At 45.9% G+C, this 22,171-nt stretch overlaps 1 protein-coding gene across 1 annotated transcript in view; it reads left to right on the top strand.

Moving 5' to 3' along the window:
• Positions 1–1,640: 1,640 nt before the first annotated feature.
• Positions 1,641–22,171, top strand: part of fgf7 (fibroblast growth factor 7) — a 29,581-nt gene continuing 9,050 nt past the window's right edge. The window contains exons 1-2 of the mRNA XM_064985695.1: positions 1,641–1,935; positions 3,434–4,219. Coding sequence (XP_064841767.1) covers positions 3,625–4,219 — 595 coding nt within the window. The 5' untranslated portion in view covers positions 1,641–1,935; positions 3,434–3,624. The remainder of the gene's footprint in view (positions 1,936–3,433; positions 4,220–22,171) is intronic.

Raw genomic sequence — 22,171 nt, 5'->3', positions numbered from 1 at the left:
TACACAGAGATCCTTGATGAAAACCTGCTCCAGAGCGCTCAGGACCTCAGACTGGGGCAAAGGTTCACAACAATCCTAAGCACACAGCCAAGACAACGCAGGAGTAGCTTCGGGACAAGTCTCTGAATGTCCTTGAGTGGCCCAGCCAGAGCCCGGACTTATACACAATGGTGATATAGGTTGTATACACAATGGTGATATAGGTTGTATACACAATGGTGATATAGGTTATATACACAATGGTGATATATGGTGCTGTGTGTTTACAGTAGCCTACATCATTATTGGCTTTAAAAACCTTGACCATAAAAGATTACTAGAGCAGAAAACATTGAAATATCACAACCACACCCACCCACACACACACACACACACACACACACACACACACACACACACACACACACACACACACACACACACACACACACACACACACACACACACACACACACACACACACACACACACACACACACACACACACACACACACACACACACACACACGCTGGGTCCTGACTGACACCTAATCAATGAGATGTTTATGACCACCAGTTCAGCAGATGAGAGGGAGGCAGAAACAGCATTCTCCCTCTTGCCACGAGAGCCCTCGTCATGAGGGACCATATAAACTCTCTGAAGTGTCCAGTCCTAGGAGAGGCCAGGTATGTGAGGCGATAAATTCTGGGCTTAAATAACAAACATAGTAAGTCTCCCGGAGGGAGATGAGTACCTGAGAGAGGTAATGCCTTCTGGTTCTGTCTGCCCCAATAGAAGGCCGCCAGCGTGTGAATTTATCTAGGGCTTTGATCTTTAGGTCTGGGGGTGGATGAATCCCTTATTCTCTAACGATGGCTCAAAGCTACTAAAGACACCCAGTGAATGATTGCGACATGTACAATAACAGGGGAAAGGTTGGTCTTTGGATGTTTATAATTTTGTGTAATAATCTCATCACGCTCTTTAATACAAGGTACGGTTTTCTAACTAACTTTGAAGTGACACAGGAGTTGACATTTGAAACAATGCTAAAGCGTTTAAGTGAGGGGGCATTTGGTGGGAAAGGGGGAGAGAGATGCTGCGCTGGTCGTTGAAAGAGCATGCTAATGTAAGAATGACTTTCCAGGAGCAGACCAGGAGAAAATCAGCTATTTCTTCATGTTTATAGCTCCCTCTCAGGATGACTGGCTGACTGACAGACAAAACCAGAGAGATACAGAGAGAGATACAGAGAGAGATACACTGAGAGATACAGAGAGAGAGATACAGAGAGAGATACACTGAGAGATACACTGAGAGAGAGAGAGAGAGAGATACAGAGAGAGAGAGATACAGAGAGAGATACACTGAGAGAGAGAGAGAGAGAGAGAGAGAGAGAGAGAGAGAGAGAGAGCAGAGTAAAACAGAGAGAGAAACAGGGGGGAACAGAAGGGGGAGTTTTGGGGCGAGGGTTGGTAATGAACGGGTTACTCTCTCCCTCTCTGTCTCCCTCTCTGTCTCCCTCTCTCTCTCTCTCTCTCCCTCTCTCCACCAGTGACAGCTGAGTGGCTGGGAGCTAATTGCTGTTGCGTGAGGTCAGAGAGACATTTATCTGACTGAGCTAGCCTTCCCTGCTAGCCCACAACAGACAGACAGACGGACAGGGAGGATGTTGCACAGCTCCCACTACAGACAGGAGAGACTGGCTGCTAAAGCACTGACTAACTGAGAAGTCCCAGGGACATGCACACACATACATACACTCTTTCTCTCTCTCTCTCGCTCTCTCTCACACACACACACATCCACATAACCACAGACTCCTCTGACACTCACACACACACACCTCCACACACACAGCTTGTGTGTAAGTAATCAGGAGCAGTGGGATCACAGTAACTCTAAAGCTTCTAAGGAAGAGGAATGCCACTAACTGGTTCATCTCTGGACTAATGTAAGTTTTTATTACAACTTTATTCAACTCATCTCTATTCGTTCTCTTTATATTTTATTTACATTTTATTGAACCAGTCAATTCAGTTAAGAACTGCTCTGCAGTAGGAAAACTTTTAGGAAATATATTAGGAAATGAATTAAGAGTTGTTGTATTATTTGTGATTTAGTGAATTGATGAGTGAATGTGTGTATAGGAGCTCAGGGTTTGGTGAGGCTTCTGTTGATCTGCTGAGACTGACTGAAAGTCTACAGACGTGTTGCAGACAGATACAGATATTACAGATAGAGGTTAGAGATATATATAGAAATATAGAGATAGCAGCTCTAGGATATTTCCATCTATCCACACACAGCTAAAGGAGAGTTCATTTCAGTTCCCTTTTTTTACTTTATTCAGGAACTTGAACTCGCATCTTGAGCTGGCATCTTTAGAGAATCACATCTTGAGCTGGCATCTTTTGAGAATCACATCTTGAGCTGGCATCTTTAGAGAATCACATCTTGAGCTGGCATCTTTAGAGAATCACATCTTGAGCTGGCATCTTTAGAGAATCACATCTTGAGCTGGCATCTTTAGAGAATCACATCTTGAGCTGGCATCTTTAGAGAATCACATCTTGAGCTGGCATCTTTAGAGAATCACATCTTGAGCTGGCATCTTTAGAGAATCACTGTCTTGAGCTGGCATCTTTAGAGAATCACATCTTGAGCTGGCATCTTTAGAGAATCACATCTTGAGCTGGCATCTTTAGAGAATCACATCTTGAGCTGGCATCTTTAGACAATCACATCTTGAGCTGGCATCTTTAGAGAATCACATCTTGAGCTGGCATCTTTTGAGAATCACATCTTGAGCTGGCATCTTTAGAGAATCACATCTTGAGCTGGCATCTTTAGAGAATCACATCTTGAGCTGGCATCTTTAGACAATCACATCTTGAGCTGGCATCTTTAGAGAATCACATCTTGAGCTGGCATCTTTTGAGAATCACATCTTGAGCTGGCATCTTTTGAGAATCACATCTTGAGCTGGCATCTTTAGAGAATCACATCTTGAGCATGCACAGCTTCCATTTCCATTTCCAGACAACTCTGTCTGAGACAAATGACAACAACAAGGTAGCAGAGACTGATAGAGCCATTGACAACACAATCAATGAAATCGGACATATCACAATCAGTGTTGTTGCTAACTGAATAGGTTTTGAAAGCACAGATCAGTAAGGTACAGTACAGTAGGCAGGAGACTGAGCTGGGGACAGTTTGGTAAACCACTACACACTGTGATTAAGTGCGAGCGGCTACTAGAGCAAGGTTACAAACCTAAAGCACTGCAGCTCAACTCCTCACTTTAACACTGTCTGGGAATCATAGACTATCCAAGTGGGAGTGAGTCGTAGTATGCTGTAGATCCACATCCACTGGACTGCTATCTAAATTACAGGCTATAGAAATTGCAGACATTTAACACACACTAACATCCTTCTCTTCCACAGCTCTGGCCTCCACAGAACCCCTGAAACATCCGGAAACAGACAGAAGCAGACAAGACCATGTCTGCTGTTGGATGACGGTCTCCTCTGCCGGGATCACACAGCCGGCACACACACTGAGGATTACACTGAGACAGACTGACAGACATCAACATAAAGACTGACCTCATTCATACAGAGAGACAGTGAGACAGATGTACATCAACCTACAGCCTTGTGTCCTTACAACAGAGAGACAGACAACAACTCCAAACAGAGAGAGACATCACACAAGTACCTGGTCACTCTCCAACCCTCCTACCCTTCACCCACTCCACCTCCCACCAGCTGGCCTCAGCACCCCAGCCAGGGGTTACAGGTCACAGGTCAGGGGGACCAGCCCATCCAGGCTCCTAGTGAACAGCGCTAGGAGGGCACTGTCTGGCACTCTGTTCTGTCTGCCGGAGCAGACAGCAGTATTTCAGCATGTTGTCCGTGGCGCCCCACAGCAGTGCATTATAATGCCCAGATGGATGCCACTGCCATGCAACCTGCCTAACTTGCTGTCGGGACTGTACCTTCACATCATCTTCCTGCTGGGCAGCGTGTGTGTGGCCTGCAGCAACTGCACACCCGAGCAGCTAGCCGCCATCATGAACTGCTCCAAGCACGAGCGCCATGCACGGAACTACGACTACATGGAAGGGGGAGATGTACGCATACGACAGCTGTTCAGCCGGACACAGTGGTTCCTTACCGTTGACGACTACGGCAACATCAACGGGACACAAGACCCCACCAACTGTTACAGTAAGACCACTGTTTCCCCTATATACTGCGGCACACCGCCGCTAAATCGTGCCCGCTTCTGTTAAATCGTGGCCTCCGCTGTTAAATTGTTCCCGCCGCTGCTAAATCAGGGCCTCAGCTGCTAAATCGGGCCCGGCGTTGGTAAATCGCTGTCACTGCTGCTAAATAGTGGCTGCCGCTGTTAAATCGTGGCCTCCGCTGCTAAATCGTGGCCTCCGCTGTTAAATCGTGGCCTCCACTGCTAAATCGTGGCCTCCGCTGTTAAATCGTGGCCTCCGCTGTTAAATCGTGGCCTCCGCTGCTAAATCGTGGCCTCCGCTGTTAAATCGTGGCCTCCGCGAATTTTTGGTGTGGGCCCCTGGGCCCCGATCAAATAGGGGCTCCTGGAACAAAATTTGTTTGACACTGCTGGGTTAGAGCATTGAGCCAGTAACCGACAGGTCCCCTACATCCTACTTTGGAGAACCAACAGGAGAAAGAGGAGCAGAACAGAGCCCTAGAGGAGAGTATCAGACTGCTGGTGGAGGAGAGGTTGAGGGGGATGGAGGAGAAGGTGAGGGGGATGGAGGAAAGGTTGAGGGGGATGGAGGAGAGTTGAGGGGGATGGCCAGAGAACAACCCACTTTGAATCCCCGAACCAACAAGGTGAAAATCTGTTGATGTACCCTTGAACAAGGCACTTAGCCCTAATTAACCCTTAACCTGCCAACTGTTACAGTAAGAATGATCGATCTAGTGTATATCTATATCTATAAGACACGTCAAATGTTACAGTAATGTTACAGATCCAAATGTTATATGTTTTATACCCCCTTAATTGCAACAATAAGGCTGGTTTTATTATCCACATCTTAACATCTACAGTATGTGTTGTCTTAGGACTCATCACTTCAATGGAATTCAATCAAACAAACTCATATTGCGCAGGTTGTAGTTTGTAAACAAAGATAGATACTGCGTAAACTGGTGGGGCAGGTTTGATTGAATTCCAGTCTGTGTTGTAGGATTCATCTCTTACTAACAGGTGGCTCTGAGTGGACTCTCAGCAACAGTAGATGTAGAGAGGGTGACATACATTCTACTCACTGTATATTTATGGGCTGCTTTAGACTCTCAGACATGTCTAAACATTTTTACGGCTGATGTGTTACTGCTAATAACAATATGGTTGAGCAATGTCCACGTTGCTGAGATCTTAGTCACTCATGTCTAGTCAGAGATGGAGAGAGAGAGAGAGAGAGAGAGAGAGAGAGAGAGACAGAGAGAGACAGAAAGCAATAGAGAGAGAGCAATAGAGAGAGAGAGATCTATAGAGAGAGAGATCAATAGAGAGAGAGAGAGAGAAATAGAGAGAGAGATCTATAGAGAGGGATCAATAGAGAGAGAGAGTGAGAGAGATCAATAGAGAGAGAGAGAGAGAGAGAGAAGAAAGAGATAGAGAGAGAGAACAATAGAGAGAGAGAGCAATAGAGAAAGATCAATAGAGAGAGAGAGCAATAGAGAGAGAGAGAGATAGAGAGAGCAATAGAGAGAGAGCAATAGAGAGAGAGAGATCAATAGAGAGAGAGAGAGAGCAATAGAGAGAGAGATCTATAGAGAGAGAGAGATCAATAGAGAGAGAGAGAAGAGGTCTGAGGGGGATGGAAGGCAGCAGTCCCATCTTTGCCCGAACCTCAGCTGAAAAACCCAATGAACAACCCACAGAGCAAACATGACCATACACCCCTACTCCAACCAATCAACACCCCCCACGTGAGAGAGACATATAGAGAGAGAGAGCAATAGAGAGAGAGAGAGATCAATAGAGAGAGAGAGAGAGCAATAGAGAGAGAGAGATCAATAGAGAGAGAGAGAGAGAGCAATAGAGAGAGAGAGAGATAGAGAGAGAGAGAGAGAGCAATAGAGAGAGAGCAATAGAGGGAGAGAGAGCAATAGAGAGAGAGCAATAGAGAGAGAGAGAGGGCAATAGAGAGAGAGCAATAGAGAGAGAGAGAGCAATAGAGAGAGAAATAGATAGAGAGAGCAATAGAGAGAGAGCAATAGAGAGAGAGAGATCAATAGAGAGAGAGAGCAATAGAGAGAGAGAGCAATAGAGAGAGATAGAGAGATAGATAGAGAGAGCAATAGAGAGAGAGAGAGATCAATAGAGAGAGATAGATCAATAGACAGAGATAGATCAATAGAGAGAGAGAGAGAGAGAGAGAGATCAATAGAGAGAGAGAGAGAGAGGGGGGGGGGAAGAAAGTGAATAAAGAAACAGAGAGCAGAAAAACAGAGAGAGAGAAACCAAAAAACAAATAGAGGGAGAGAAACCAAGAAACGGAGAGACAGAGAGCTCAGCTGGCAGATTCCTCTGTGTCTATGTGAGTTATCTCCCAGTCTGTTGAGTGAGTAATAAGGCTGTTGGAACACGGTCATATAGCAGCTAGCTCTCTCCCCTCTGGGACTCCCTGAAGCAGCCTGATGTTATTGTCCAATGTTCCCTCTGCAGTGTAATCACACTAGTAATGGGTCATGTGTCTCTGTTAGGGCAGCCAAAGTGACAGAGGTAAAGTGAAGCAGGTGTGGGCTCTGGCAGAGCCAACCATAACACCATGTAAACACAGCCACTAATGAAGTAAACCAAGGGGCTGGGAGTTGGGGCTGGAGATGCAGACGGCCAGGACAAATGAACTGGCATGAAACACGCACGCACCCACGCACATATTAAACACCTCAGTGAAGTAGCCCAAGCTGACCTAATCTATCCACAGAGATACGGGTTTAGTATGTGGGAGTGTGACATCAAAACAATCACTCTATAGGTTTCAATAATGTCTGCCCGTCTGTCTGTCTGTCTGTCTGTCTGTCTGTCTGTCTGCCTGTCTGTCTGTCTGCCTGTCTGCTCACCTGCCCGTCTGCCTGCCTCCCTCCCTGTCTGTCTGTCTATCTGTCTGTGTGTCAGTGGAATGCTGGCATGACCAGGGTAGCCTGTCTACCTGTCTGTCTGCTCACACGCCCGCCTGTCTATCTATCTATCTGTCTGTCTGCCTGCTCACCTGTCCATATGCCTGTCTATCTGGCTGTGGAATGTTGGTGTGACCAGGGTAGCCTGTCTATCTGTGGAATGTTGGCGTGACCAGGGAAGCCTGTCTACCTGGCTGTGGGATGTTGGCGTGACCAGGGTAGCCTGTCTATCTGGCTGTGGAATGTTGATGTGACCAGGGTAGCCTGTCTATCTGGCTGTGGAATGTTGGCGTGACCAGGGTAGACTGTCTATCTGGCTGTGGAATGTTGGCGTGACCATGGTAGCCTGTCTATCTGGCTGTGTAATGTTGACGTGACCAGGGTAGCCTGTCTACCTGTCTATCTGGCTGTGGAATGTTGGCGTGACCAGGGTAGCCTGTCTACCTGTCTATCTGGCTGTGGATTGTTGGTGTGACCAGGGTAGCCTGTCTATCTGTGGAATGTTGGCGTGACCAGGGAAGCCTGTCTACCTGGCTGTGGGATGTTGGCGTGACCAGGGTAGCCTGTCTATCTGGCTGTGGATTGTTGGTGTGACCAGGGTAGCCTGTCTATCTGTGGAATGTTGGCGTGACCAGGGTAGCCTGTCTATCTGTGGAATGTTGGCGTGACCATGGTAGACTGTCTATCTGGCTGTGGAATGTTGACGTGACCAGGGTAGCCTTTCTACCTGTCTATCTGGCTGTGGAATGTTGGTGTGACCAGGGTAGCCTGTCTATCTGTGGAATGTTGGCGTGACCAGGGAAGCCTGTCTATCTGGCTATGGAATGTTGGCATGACCAGGGAAGCCTGTCTACCTGGCTGTGGAATGTTGGTGTGACCAGGGTAGCCTGTCTGGCTGTGGAATGTTGGTGTGACCAGGGTAGCCTGTCTATCTGTGGAATGTTGGTGTGACCAGGGTAGCCTGTCTATCTGTGGAATGTTGGCGTGACCAGGGTAGCCTGTCTACCTGGCTGTGGAATGTTGGCGTGACCAGGGTAGCCTGTCTATCTGGCTGTGGAATGTTGGCGTGACCAGGGAAGCCTGTCTATCTGGCTGTGGAATGTTGGTGTGACCAGGGAAGCCTGTCTATCTGGCTGCGGAATGTTGGTGTGTCCAGAGTAGCCTGTCTATCTGGCTGTGGAATGTTGGCGTGACCGGGGAAGCCTGTCTATCTGGCTGTGGAATGTTGGCGTGACCAGAGTAGCCTGTCTATCTGGCTGTGGAATGTTGGTGTGACCAGGGAAGCCTGTCTATCTGGCTGTGGAATGTTGGTGTGACTGGGGAAGCCTGTCTATCTGGCTGTGGAATGTTGGCGTGACCAGGGAAGCCTGTCTATCTGGCTGTGGAATGTTGGTGTGACCAGGGAAGCCTCTGTCTCTGGTGAGGAGGGGGAAGATGAGTCTTGCGAAACAAAAACTGGCCTTGAAAAGCAGAGAAATGGATCCACCCAGATGTGTCTGACAATGGCACGCAGGGAGACATGCAGGCACGCAAACACACACACACACACACACACACACACACACACACACACACACACACACACACGCACACGCACACGCACACGCACACGCACACGCACACACACACAGGCCTTTGAAGAGCCCAGCATGGGCATGAATACAGCTAATAAATATTTGATTCATATTGCTCTGTTCCTGTCTGGCCTAGCCTGGTCTGGGCTGGGGTAAGGTGGGGTGAGCTGGGCTGGGCTGAGCAGGGCTGAGGTGAAATGAGGTGAGCTGGGCTGGGCTGAGCAGGGCCGAGGTGAAGTGAGGTGGGGTGGGCTGGGCAGAGCAGGGCCGAGGTGAAGTGAGGTGGGGTGGGCTGGGCAGGGCAGGGCCGAGGTGAAGTGAGGTGGGGTGGGCTGGGCAGGGCAGGGCAGGGCCAAGGTGAAGTGAGGTGAGGTGGGCAGGGCAGGGCAGAGGTGAAGTGAGGTGAGCTAGGCTGGGCAGGGCAGGGCAGAGGTGAAGTGAGGAGGGGTGAGGTGGGCTGGGCTGAGCAGGGCCGAGGTGAAGTGAGGTGGGGTGAGGTGGGTAGGTCAGGGCCGAGGTGAAGTGAGTTGGGGTGGGGTGAGGTGGGCTGGGCACGGCCGAGGTGAAGTGAGGTGAGGTGGGCTGAGCAGGGCCGAGGTGAAGTGAGGTGGGGCGAGGTGGGCTGGGCAGGGCAGGGCAGTGCCGAGATGAAGTGAGCTGAGGTGGGCTGAGCAGGGCCGAGGTGAAGTGAGGTGGGGTGGGCTGGGCTGAGCAGGGCCGAGGTGAAGTGAGGTGGGGTGAGGTGGGTAGGTCAGGGCCGAGGGCCGAGGTGAAGTGAGGTGGGTGGGGTGAGGTTGGCTGGGCACGGCCGAGGTGAAGTGAGGTGAGGTGGGCTGAGCAGGGCCGAGGTGAAGTGAGGTGGGCGAGGTGGGCTGGGCAGGGCAGTGCCGAGATGAAGTGAGGTGAGGTGGGCTGAGCAGGGCCGAGGTGAAGTGAGGTGGGGTGAGGTGGGCTGGGCTGAGCAGGGCCGAGGTGAAGTGAGGTGGGGTGAGGTGGGTAGGTCAGGGCCGAGGTGAAGTGAGGTGGGGTGGGGTGAGGTTGGCTGGGCACGGCCGAGGTGAAGTGAGGTGAGGTGGGCTGAGCAGGGCCGAGGTGAAGTGAGGTGGGCGAGGTGGGCTGGGCAGGGCAGGGCAGTGCCGAGGTGAAGTGAGGTGAGGTGGGCTGAGCAGGGCCGAGGTGAAGTGAGGTGGGGTGAGGTGGGCTGGGCAGGGCCGAGGTGAAGTGAGGTGGGGTGCGGTGGGCTGTTGTTGTTGTTGCCCAGTTGTTGTTGCCCATGGTAGAATCATATCTAACCAGCTGGCCCCTGAATCCCGTGTCTATGTGGCCATGCATGAACTTCAGAGTCTAGATGTAGTCCAGCTAACGTTAGATAGCTAGCTACCTAGTATTGCTAGCTGAACTGTTTTATAAAAAACGTAAGATAACTGTCATTAATGTTAGTGGTTACTACTGGTTTTAGATCTGAGGTGAGAGAAATTGCCCGCCAGTGTTTTGCGTTTTGGTAAGGACTAGGAATGATGTCACGCAACCAAAAAGGATCAACCACTCACCAAACAGATAATAATGACATTTTTGCCTTTTGCTATCCTACATTTTAAGTACCAAAATGAAAGAATGGCAGGAATCAACACAATTGTGCATGAGATGACGCATTCTCAGTAGGATGAGCCTAGTATGCTGATATTTGTTGCTTACTGCATGAGGTTTTTATTTAATAGTATGTTCTAAATAGTAAACTCAGAAAAAAAGAAAATGCCCCTTTTTCAGGACCCTGTCTTTCAAAGATAATTTGTAAAAATCCAAATAACTTCACAGATCTTCATTGTAAAGGTTTAAACACTGTTTCCCATGCTTGTTCAATGAACCATAAACAATTAATGAACATGGAGCTGTGGAACGGTCGTTAAGACACTAACAGCTTACAGACGGTAGGCAATTATAAAAACTTAGGACACTAAAGAGGCCTTTCTACTGACTCTGAAAAACACCAAAAGAAAGATGCCCAGGGTCCCTGCTCATCTGCGTGAACGTTCCTTAGGCAAGCTGCAAGGAGGCATGAGGGCTGCAGATGTGGCCAGGGCAATAAATGTCAATGTCCGTACTGTGAGACACCTAAGACAGCGCTACAGGGCGACAGGATGGACAGCTGATCATCCTCGCAGTGGCAGACCGCATGTAACAACACCTGCACAGGATCGGTACAGCTGAACATTACACCTACGGGACAGGTACAGGATGGCAACAACAACTGTCCGAGTTACACAAGGAACGCACAATCCCACCATCAGTGCTCAGACTGTCTGCAATAAGCTGAGAGAGGCTGGACTGAGAGCTTGTATGCCTGTTGTAAGGCAGGTCTCACCAGACATCACCTGCAACAACGTCGCCTATGGGCACAAACTCACCGTCGCTGGACCAGACAGGACTGGCAAAAAAGTGCTCTTCACTGACGAGTCGTGGTTGTCTCACCAGGGGTGATGGTCGGATTCGCGTATATCGTCGAAGGAATGAGCGTTACACCGAGGCCTGTACTCTGGAGCAGGATCGATTTGGAGTTGGAGGGTCCGTCATGGTCTGGGGCGGTGTGTGACAGTATCGTCTGACTGAGCTTGTTGTCATTGCTGCACGCTCATCCTGACATGACCCTCCAGCATGACAATGCCAGCAGCCATACTGCTCATTCTGTGCGGGATTTCCTGCAATACAGGAATGTCAGTGTTCTGCCATGGCCAGCGAAGAGCCTGGATTTCAATCCCATTGAGCAAGTTTGGGACCTGCTGGATCGGAGGGTGAGGGCTCGGGCCATTCCCCCCAGAAATGTCCGGGAACTTGCAGGTGCCTTGGTGGAAGAGTGGGGTAACATCTCACAGCAAGAACTGGCAAATCTGGTGCAGTCCAATACTTAATGAAGCTGGTGGCCACACCAGATACTGACTTTTACTTTTGATTTTGACCCCCCCTTTGTTCAAGGGAAACATTATTCCATTTCTGTTAGTCACATGTCTGTGGAAATTGTTCAGTTTATGTCTCAGTTGTTGAATCTTGTTATGTTCATACAAATATTTACACATGCTAAGTTTGCTGAAAATAAACGCAGTTGACAGTGAGAGGACGTTTCTTTTTTTGCTGAGTTTATATGATTAGTACACAGTATCCAGTTTAAGTAAGTATCAGGCAAACCAGATTTCAGACACAGCCATTGGCAGAGCATTTAATCTGAATCACTAACATATGACGCTAGTAGAGGACTGTTGGCTTGTAGTGAAAACACTGAATAAGGGTCTTCATAGACAGCAGAGCATGTTTTACTGTATCTGGTTTTAAGGAAATCATTTGTAACTGTATGCCAGGAGTCTGTAAGAGCCAGTTTAAACCCGTGATTGATTTATTTTGGTCCCCAAAAGATTTTTGTTTTTGGTAAAAATAAAATACTGTAAAATCACCTGGAATTCAGCTAGAAATTTGTTTAATTTCGGAAATCTGTTCGCAAGTATTCCCACAAATGTAAAAAAGAAACGTATGTGATCTTGTCTCAATCTATTCAAGGTATGAAAGTATTGTTATTTTCAAATACAATCTCTTTTTGGACTTAGTTGTGGTCAATTTGTAGTGTACAAATCATTAAAGTTAAGTTCTGGCCCCCTGAACATCCGCTCCGACAAAAATCGGCCTGCGGTTGAATGTAGTTGCCTAAACCTGCTGTAGGCTATTCAAAAACATATGGGAACACTCTTAAACCCTACAGACAGTTTACTGGTGAGTGTGTTGTTATAACACAGTATAACAGACTTATAATAGCCCCTGTTATAACACAGTATAACAGTACAACAGTATCGTTACCCTGTTATAACACAGATATACTATATAATAGTATTGTTACCATGTTACAATCAAGTACAACAGACTATATAATAGTATTGTTACCCTGTTATAATCTAGTACAACAGATAGACTATATAATAGTATCGTTACCCTGTTATAACACAGTATAACAGACTATATAATAGTATTGTTACCCTGTTATAACACAGTATAACAGACTATATAATAGTATTGTTACCCTGTTATAACACAGTATAACAGACTATATAATAGTATCGTTACCCTGTTATAACACAGTATAACAGAATATATAATAGTATTGTTACCCTGTTAAAACACAGTATAACAGACTATATAATAGTATTGTTACCCTGTTATAACACAGTATAACAGACTATATAATAGTTATATAACACAGTATAACAGACTATATAATAGTATTGTTACCCTGTTATAACACAGTATAACAGACTATATAATAGTATCGTTACCCTGTTATAACACAGTATAACAGACTATATAATAGTATCGTTACCCTGTTATAACACAGTATAACAGACTATATAATAGTATTGTTACCCTGTTATAACACAGTATAACAGAATATATAATAGTATTGTTACCCTGTTAAAACACAGTATAACAGACTATATAATAGTATTGTTACCCTGTTATAACACAGTATAACAGACTATATAATAGTATCGTTACCCTGTTATAACACAGTATAACAGACTATATAATAGTATTGTTATCCTGTTATAAACCAGTATAACAGATATACAACGGCATCGTTGATGTGTTACCATGTTATAACACAGTATAACCAATATACAACACTATCATTGATTTATTACACTGTTATATCTATATACCAGATAATACTATTGTTACCCTGTTATTTCAATAGAATACACTGTATGGTATATAGTATTGCGACGCTGTTAGTATTACAAATATATTGTGTCCCTATTATAACAGTATAACAGTATAATAGATATGGCCCTGTTCTATCAGTCAGTGTCAGCCTCCGTGTGTCTCCCTGAATAACCTCAGCAGTCAGATCTGACCTGAGACGCATCCTCAGTGTTACGCACCATAAACCATCAGACGCCTGTGACTCAGCTGTAACAAGACACACATGGGCTTAGAAACCCTTAGAAAAGGTTAGAAACACCAGAGTAGAGATAGGTTCCTAATGAACATCCTCACACTCAGGGGTGGTACAGGTTCCTAATGAACATCCACACACTCAGGGGTGGTACAGGTTCCTAATGAACATCCACACACTCAGGGGTGGTACAGGTTCCTAATGAACATCCACACACTCAGGGGTGGTACAGGTTCCTAATGAACATCCAGGTTCACACTCAGGGGTGGTACAGGTTCCTAATGAACATCCACACACTCAGAACATCCACACACTCAGGGTGGTACAGGTTCCTAATGAACATCCACACACTCAGGGGTGGTACAGGTTCCTAATGAACATCCACACACTCAGGGGTGGTACAGGTTCCTAATGAACATCCACACACTCAGGGGTGGTACAGGTTCCTAATGAACATCCACACACTCAGGGGTGGTACAGGTTCCTAATGAACATCCACACACTCAGGGGTGGTACAGGTTCCTAATGAACATCCACACACTCAGGGGTGATTCCTAATGAACAGGTTCCTAATGAACATCCACACACTCAGGGGTGGTACAGGTTCCTAATGAACATCCACACACTCAGGGGTGGTACAGGTTCCTAATGAACATCCACACACTCAGGGGTGGGTTCCTACATCCTCACACTCAGGTTCAGGTTCCTAATGAACATCCACACACTCAGGGGTGGTACAGGTTCCTAATGAACATCCACACACTCAGGGGTGGTACAGGTTCCTAATGAACATCCACACACTCAGGGGTGGTACAGGTTCCTAATGAACATCCACACACTGATGCAGGGAACATCCACACACTCAGGGGTGGTACAGGTTCCTAATGAACATCCACACACTCAGCTGTGATGCAGGTTCCTAATGAACATCCACACACTCAGGGGTGGTACAGGTTCCTAATGAACATCCACACACTCAGGGGTGGTACAGGTTCCTAATGAACATCCTCACAGTCAGGGGTGGGACAGCCTTTATCCTACAGGCTTCTTATTCAGTGAGATGAGCTTTCAGATTTACAACCCTTAAACAGAGCAATAGGATGAAAGTTGTTTGACCAACATCTGAGCTAAATACTGTACAACCCAAGTATGTAGAAGAAATTCCTTCTTTATTTCAGGACGATACAAGTTCACAACTTTGTTGACAAATGACTAAAAAGATGTGTCCCTTCCTTAAATAGCTGTGTGGTGTGTTTTGATTTGATTCATGTCAAACCGCGGTAGAGCTGACAATGCAACAAAAAGTCTGTCTCTGCTGGTTTGTCATGATGTGTATTCCTGTTGGATCAGACTCTGTTGTTCCTCAATCAGAGCTTCATTACATCCTTAATAAGCAAAACAGTGTGGATCCAACCTGGATCCAGGGAAGACAGAATTAGAATAGGGATCACACACAACAAGTTGACTTAGCTGGGGGCTGGCTGGGTTGGGCCAGGGAGGGAGCAGGGAAATCTGTTCAAATGTATGTGTGAGAGTGTGTGCACCACTCCGGTCTCCCTGCCTCCACTAAACACTGTCTGAGACAGAGCAGTAATAGAGTGGTGTATCAAATAGCTCTCAGCTGCTTTATAGCTCTTAACTCAGCTGCTTTATAGCTCTCAGCTGCTTTATAGCTCTTAACTCAGCTGCTTTATAGCTCTCAGCTGCTTTATAGCTCTGAGCTGCTTATAGCTCTGAGCTGCTTTACAGCTCTGAGCTGCTTTATAGCTCTCAGCTGCTTTATAGCTCTCAGTTGCTTTATAGCTCTCAGCTGCTTTATATCTCTTAACTCAGCTGCGTTATAGCTCTCAGCTGCTTTATAGCTCTTAACTCAGCTGCTTTACAGCTCTCCGCTGCTTTATAGCTCTCAGTTGCTTTATAGCTCTCAGCTGCTTTATAGCTCTCAGCTGCTTTATAGCTCTCAGCTGCTTTGTAGCTCTCAGCTGCTTTATAGTTCTCAGCTGCTTGATATTTCTCAGCTGCTTTATTGCTCTTAACTCAGCTGCTTTATAGCTCTGAGCTGCTTTATAGCTCTCAGTTGCTTTATAGCTCTCAGCTGCTTTATAGCTCTGAGCTGCTTTATAGCTCTCAGCTGCTTTATAGCTCTCAGCTGCTTTATAGGTCTCAGCTGCTTTGTAGCTATCAGCTGCTTTATAGCTCTGAGCTGCTTTATAGTTCTCAGCTGCTTGATATTTCTCAGCTGCTTTATAGCTCTTAACTCAGCTGCTTTATAGCTCTCAGTTGCTTTATAACTCGCAGCTGCTTTATAGCTCTCAGCTGCTTTATAGCTCTGAGCTGCTTTATAGCTCTCAGCTGCTTTACAGCTCTCAGCTGCTTTATAGCTCTCAGCTGCTTTATAGCTCTGAGCTGCTTTATAGTTCTCAGCTGCTTGATATTTCTCAGCTGCTTTATAGCTCTTAATTCTGCTGCGTTATAGCTCTCAGCTGCGTTATAGCTCTTAACTCAGCTGCTTTATAGCTCTGAGCTGCTTTATAGCTCTCAGTTGCTTTATAGCTCTCAGCTGCTTTATAGCTCTCAGCTGCTTTATAGCTCTCAGCTGCTTTATAGCTCTGAGCTGCTTTATAGTTCTCAGCTGCTTGATATTTCTCAGCTGCTTTATAGCTCTTAACTCAGCTGCTTTATAGCTCTGAGCTGCTTTATAGCTCTCAGTTGCTTTATAGCTCGCAGCTGCTTTATAGCTCTCAGCTGCTTTACAGCTCTCAGCTGCTTTATAGCTCTCAGCTGCTTTATAGCTCTCAGCTGCTTTATAGCTCTGAGCTGCTTTATAGTTCTCAGCTGCTTGATATTTCTCAGCTGCTTTATAGCTCTTAACTCTGCTGCTTTATAGCTCTCAGCTGCGTTATAGCTCTTAACTCAGCTGCTTTATAGCTCTGAGCTGCTTTATAGCTCTCAGCTGCTTTATAGCGCTCAGCTGCTTTATAGCTTTTAACTCAGCTGCTTTATAGCTCTGAGCTGCTTTATAGCTCTCAGCTGCTTTATAGCTCTGAGCTGCTGTATAGCTCTGAGCTGCTTTATAGCTCTCAGCTGCTTTATAGCTCTCAGCTGCTTTATAACTCTCAGCTGCTTTATAGCTCTGAGCTGCTTTATAGTTCTCAGCTGCTTGATAGCTCTCGGCTGCTTTATAGCTCTCGGCTGCTTTATAGCTCTCAGCTGCTTTATAGCTCTTAACTTAGCTGCTTTATAGCTCTCAGCTGCTTTATAGCTCTTAACTCAGCTGCTTTATAGCTCTCAGCTGCTTTATAGCTCTCAGCTACTTTATAGCTCTCAGCTCTGTGTTTCTGTGACAAAGTACTCTGTCTGTTAGCCAAAAGTCAGCCCCAGCACGCTACCTCTCATCATATAACTTCAGCATAGCCACAGTAAAATACCTTTCATCATATAACTACAGCCTAGCCCCAGTCTTCCCTTTAGAGATAGTAACCAGTGAGGACTGAATCATCTCCTGCTTCCCATGTGAGATATTAACCAGTGAGGACTGGATCATCTCCTGCTTCCCATGGGAGATATTAACCAGTGAGGGTTGAATCATCTCCTGCTTCCCATGGGAGATATTAACCAGTGAGGACTGGATCATCTCCTGCTTCCCATGTCAGATATTAACCAGTGAGGACTGGATCATCTCCTGCTTCCCATGGGAGATATTAACCAGTGAGGGTTGGATCATCTCCTGTTTCCTGTGTCAGATATTAACCAGTGAGGGTTGGATCATCTCCTGCTTCCCATGGGAGATATTAACCAGTGAGGGTTGGATCATCTCCTACTTCCCATGGGAGATATTAACCAGTGAGGACTGGATCATCTCCTGCTTCCCATGGGAGATATTAACCAGTGAGGGTTGGATCATCTCCTGCTTCCCATGGGAGATATTAACCAGTGAGGACTGGATCATCTCCTGCTTCCCATGGGAGATATTAACCAGTGAGGACTGGATCATCTCCTGCTTCCCATGGGAGATATTAACCAGTGAGGGTTGGATCATCTCCTGCTTCCCATGGGAGATATTAACCAGTGAGGGTTGGATCATCTCCTGCTCCCCATGGGAGATATTAACCAGTGAGGACTGGATCATCTCCTGCTTCCCATGGGAGATATTAACCAGTGAGGGTTGGATCATCTCCTGCTTCCCATGGGAGATATTAACCAGTGAGGGTTGGATCATCTCCTGCTTGCCATGGGAGATATTAAACAGTGAGGGTTGGATCATCTCCTGCTTCCCATGGGAGATATTAACCAGTGAGGGTTGAATCATCTCCTGCTTCCCATGGGAGATATTAACCAGTGAGGGCTGGATTGAGAAGAAGGGATTGAGAAACATTCGTGCAACTACAACCTTCCCACAACTGTACCATTGGCTTCAATACATGATTCAAGATTTACCCAAAATGTTTAGTAAAGTTTCTCACATTAGGGTTTGGCCGTGGTCTAGCTCTCTGAGTCTGACTGTTACCACGGTTCTCTCTCTCCCACTCCCTCCCCCTCTCCCTCTCCACTCCACTGCAGTTCTATCTCCCTGACATTGAGATATTGGCATCAATTTTGATCTGACAAATAGCTGTGGCTCTAAGAGCTCAGCACTTAATCTGAGTGTCTATGTCCATGAAGCTGCTACACACACATCAAAGCATGACAACTGCCTGTCTGTTACTCTGTGTCTGTCTGTTGCTCTGTGTCTCTCCGTGTGCCTGTCTGTTACTCGGTGCCTGTCTGTCTGTTGCTCTGTGTATGTCTGTCTGCTGCTCTGTGCCTGCCTGCCTGCCTGCCTGCCTGCCTGCCTGCCTGCCTGTCTGTCTGTCTGTCTGTCTGTCTGCCTGCCTGCCTGTCTGTCTGTCTGTCTGTCTGTCTGTTGCTCTGTGTCTGTCTGTCTGTCTGGCCATCTGTTGCTCTGTGTCTGTCTGTATGTCAGTCTTTTGCTCTGTGTCTGTCTGCCTGTCTGTTGCTTTGTGTCTGTATGTCTGTATTTTGCTCTGTGTCTGTCTGTGTGTCTGTCTGTTGCTCTGTGTCTGCCTGTCTGTTGCTCTGTGTCTGTCTGTTGCTCTGTGTCTGCCTGTCTGTTGCTCTGTGTCTGTCTGTCTGTTACTCTGTGTCTGCCTGTCTGTCTGTCTGTCGCTCCGTGTCTACCTGTCTGTCTGTCGCTCTGTGTCTGTCTGTCTGTCTGTCTGTCTGTCTGTCTGTCTGTCTGTCTGTCTGTCTGTCTGTTGCTCTGTGTCTGTCTGCCTGCCTGCCTGTTGCTCTGTGTCTGCCTGTCTGCCTGTCGCTCTGTGTCTTTCTGTCTGTCTGTAGCTCGGTGTCTCTCTGTGTCACTCTGTCTGTCACTTTGTGTGTCTCCTGCTCTGTGTCTTTCTATCTGTCTGTGCACATCTGTTTATTTTTTCATATAACCTTTATTTAACTAGGCAAGTCAGTTAAGAACAAATTCTTATTTACAATGACGGCCTACGAAAAGGCAAAAGGCCTCCTGCGGGGACGGGGGCTGGGATTAAAAATAAAATATAGGACAACACACACATCATGACAAGAGAGACAACACTACATAAAGAGAGACCTAAGACAACAACATAGCAAGGCAGCAACACATAACACAGCATGGTAGCAACATAACATAACATAACATGGTAGCAGCACAAAACATGGAACAAACATTATTGGGCACAGACAACAGCACAAAGGGCAAGAAGGTAGAGACAACAATAGATCACGTAAAGCAGCCACAACTGTCAGTAAGAGTGTCCATGATGGAGTCTTTGAATGAATAGATAGAGATAAAACTGTCCAGTTTGAGTGTTTGTTGCAGCTCGTTCCAGTTGCTAGCTGCAGTGAACTGAAAGGACGAGCGACCCAGGGATGTGTGTGCTTGCGGGACCTTTAACAGAATGTGACTGGCAGAACGGGTGTTGTATGTGGAGGATGAGGCTTCAGTAGATATCTCAGGGGGGGGGGAGTTTATAAATAAGCATCAACCAGTGGGTCTTGCGATGGGTTTACAGAGATGACCAGTTTACAGAGGAGTATAGAGTGCACTGCTGACGGGATCAATATGACAACAGCCAGTGAAAGTGCAGGGCGCCAAATTCAAAACAACAGAAATCCCATAATTAAAATTCCTCAAGCATAGAAGTATTTCACACCATTTTAAAGATACACTTCTTGTTAATCCCACCACCGTGTCTGATTTCAAAAAGGCTTTACGGTGAAAGCACCACAAACGATTATGTTAGGTCAGAGCCAAGTCACACAAAAACACAGCCATTTTTCCAGCCAAAGAGAGGAGTCACAAAAAGCAGAAATATAGATAAAATTAATCACTAACCTTTGATGATCTTCATCAGATGACACTCATAGGACATCATGTTACACAATACATGTATGTTTTGTTCGATAAAGTACATATTTATAACCAAAAATCTCAGTTTACATTCGCGCGTTACGTTCAGTAATGTTTTGCTTCCAAAACATCCGGTGATTTTGCAGAGAGCCACATACATTTACAGAAATACTCATAATAAACATTTTTTTATTTCACCTTTATTGATTGATAAAAGATACAACTGTTATTCACAGAATTAAAGATATACTTCTCCTTAATGCAACCGCTGTGTCAGATTTCAAAAAAACTTTACGGAAAAAGCAAATCATGCAATAATCTGAGTACGGCACTCAGACAACAAATCAAGCCAAACAGATATCCGCCATGTTGGAGTCAACAGAAGTCAGAAATAGCATTATAAATATTCACTTACCTTTGATGATCTTCATCAGAATGCACTCCCAGGAATCCCAGTTCCACAATTAAAGTTTGATTGGTTCGATAAAGTTCATCTTTATGTCCTTTTTGTTAGCGCAGTAATCCAAATTCATGACGCACAAGCAGACGAAAAGTCAAAAGGTTCCGTTACAGTCTGTAGAAAAATGTCAAACTAATTAAATCTTTAGGATGTTTTTAACATAAATCTTCAATAATGTTTCAACTGGAGAATTTCTTTGTCTTCAGAAATGCAATGTAACTCTAGCTCTCACGTGGACGCGCGTCACGAGCTCATAGCCTTCTGCCAGACCACTGACTCATTCAGCTCCCATTCCCCCCTCCTTCACAGTAGAAGCATCAAACAAGGTTCTAAAGACTGTTGACCTCTAGTGGAAGCCTTAGGAAGTGCAATTTAACCCCATAGACACTGTGTATTCGATAGGCCAAGAGTTGAAAAACTACAAACCTCAGATTTCCCACTTCCTGGTTGGATTTTTCTCAGGGTTTTGCCTGCCATATGAGTTCTATTATACTCACAGAAATCATTCAAACAGTTTTAGAAACTTCAGAGTGTTTTCTATCCAAATCTAATAATAATATGCATATATTAACAACTGGGACTGAGTAGCAGGCAGTGTACTCTGGGCATGCTTTTCATCCAAACATGAAAATGCTGCCCCCTATCCCAAACAGGTTAAGGGTAGAGAAAACTTGGACACTAAGAAAGCTTTGTTGTAGAGCAGAAAGCTTTGTTGTTAACACAAAATCTGGGGAGGGGCCAGCTGAGTATCAGACTGTATCATCTGCATTTAAATGGATGAGAGAGCTTTCTACTGCCTGAGCTATGTTGTTGATGTAAATTGAGAAGAGCATGGCACCTAGGATTGAGCCTTGAAGCACTCCCTTGGTGACAGACAGTGGCTGATACAGCAGATTTTCTGACTTTAATAACTGAACTCTTTGAGAGAGGTAGTTAGCGAACCAGGCTAACCAGATCAGAGACACCAACACTCCTTAGCCGGCCCACAAGAATGGAATGGTCTACCATATCAAAAGCTTTGGCCAAGTCAATAAAAATAGCAGCACAACATTGCTTAGAATAAAAGGCAATGGTGACATCATTGAGGACCTTTAAGGTTGCAGTGACACATCTATAACCTGAGCGGAAACCAGTTTGCATACCAGAGAGAATACTATAGACATCAAGAAAGCCAGTCAGTTGATTATTGACAAGTTTTTACAAAACTTTTGATAAACAGGGCAAAATAGATATAGGCCTATAACAGTTAGGATCAGCTTGATCTCACCCTTTAAATAAAGGACGAACCGTGGCTGCCTTCCAAGCAATGAGAACCTCCCCAGAAAGGAGAGACATGTTAAAAAGGTCGGAGATAGGCTTGGTGATGATAGGGGCAGCAACCTTAAAGAAGAACGGGTCTCACCCAGATGGTTATTTGGGGTCAAGTTTAAGGAGCTCCTTTAGCACCTTGGGCTCAGTGACTGTCTGCAGGGAGAAACTTTGTTGCGGGGCAGAGAAAAAAAGAGGGAGAAGCATCTGGGATACTCACATTAGAAGGGGTGGAAGACTAGGAAATGTTGTACGGGCAAGGAGGCATGGCTGAGTCAAATAGGAATCCTGACTTAATGAAGTGGTGATTAAAGAGCTCAGCCATGTGCTTCTTGTCAGTAACAACCAC

The sequence above is a fragment of the Oncorhynchus masou genome, chromosome 2, assembly GCF_036934945.1.
Source record: "Oncorhynchus masou masou isolate Uvic2021 chromosome 2, UVic_Omas_1.1, whole genome shotgun sequence".
In the NCBI taxonomy this organism is placed as follows: domain Eukaryota; kingdom Metazoa; phylum Chordata; class Actinopteri; order Salmoniformes; family Salmonidae; genus Oncorhynchus; species Oncorhynchus masou.
This window is presented reverse-complemented; position numbering and strand designations above follow the sequence as displayed.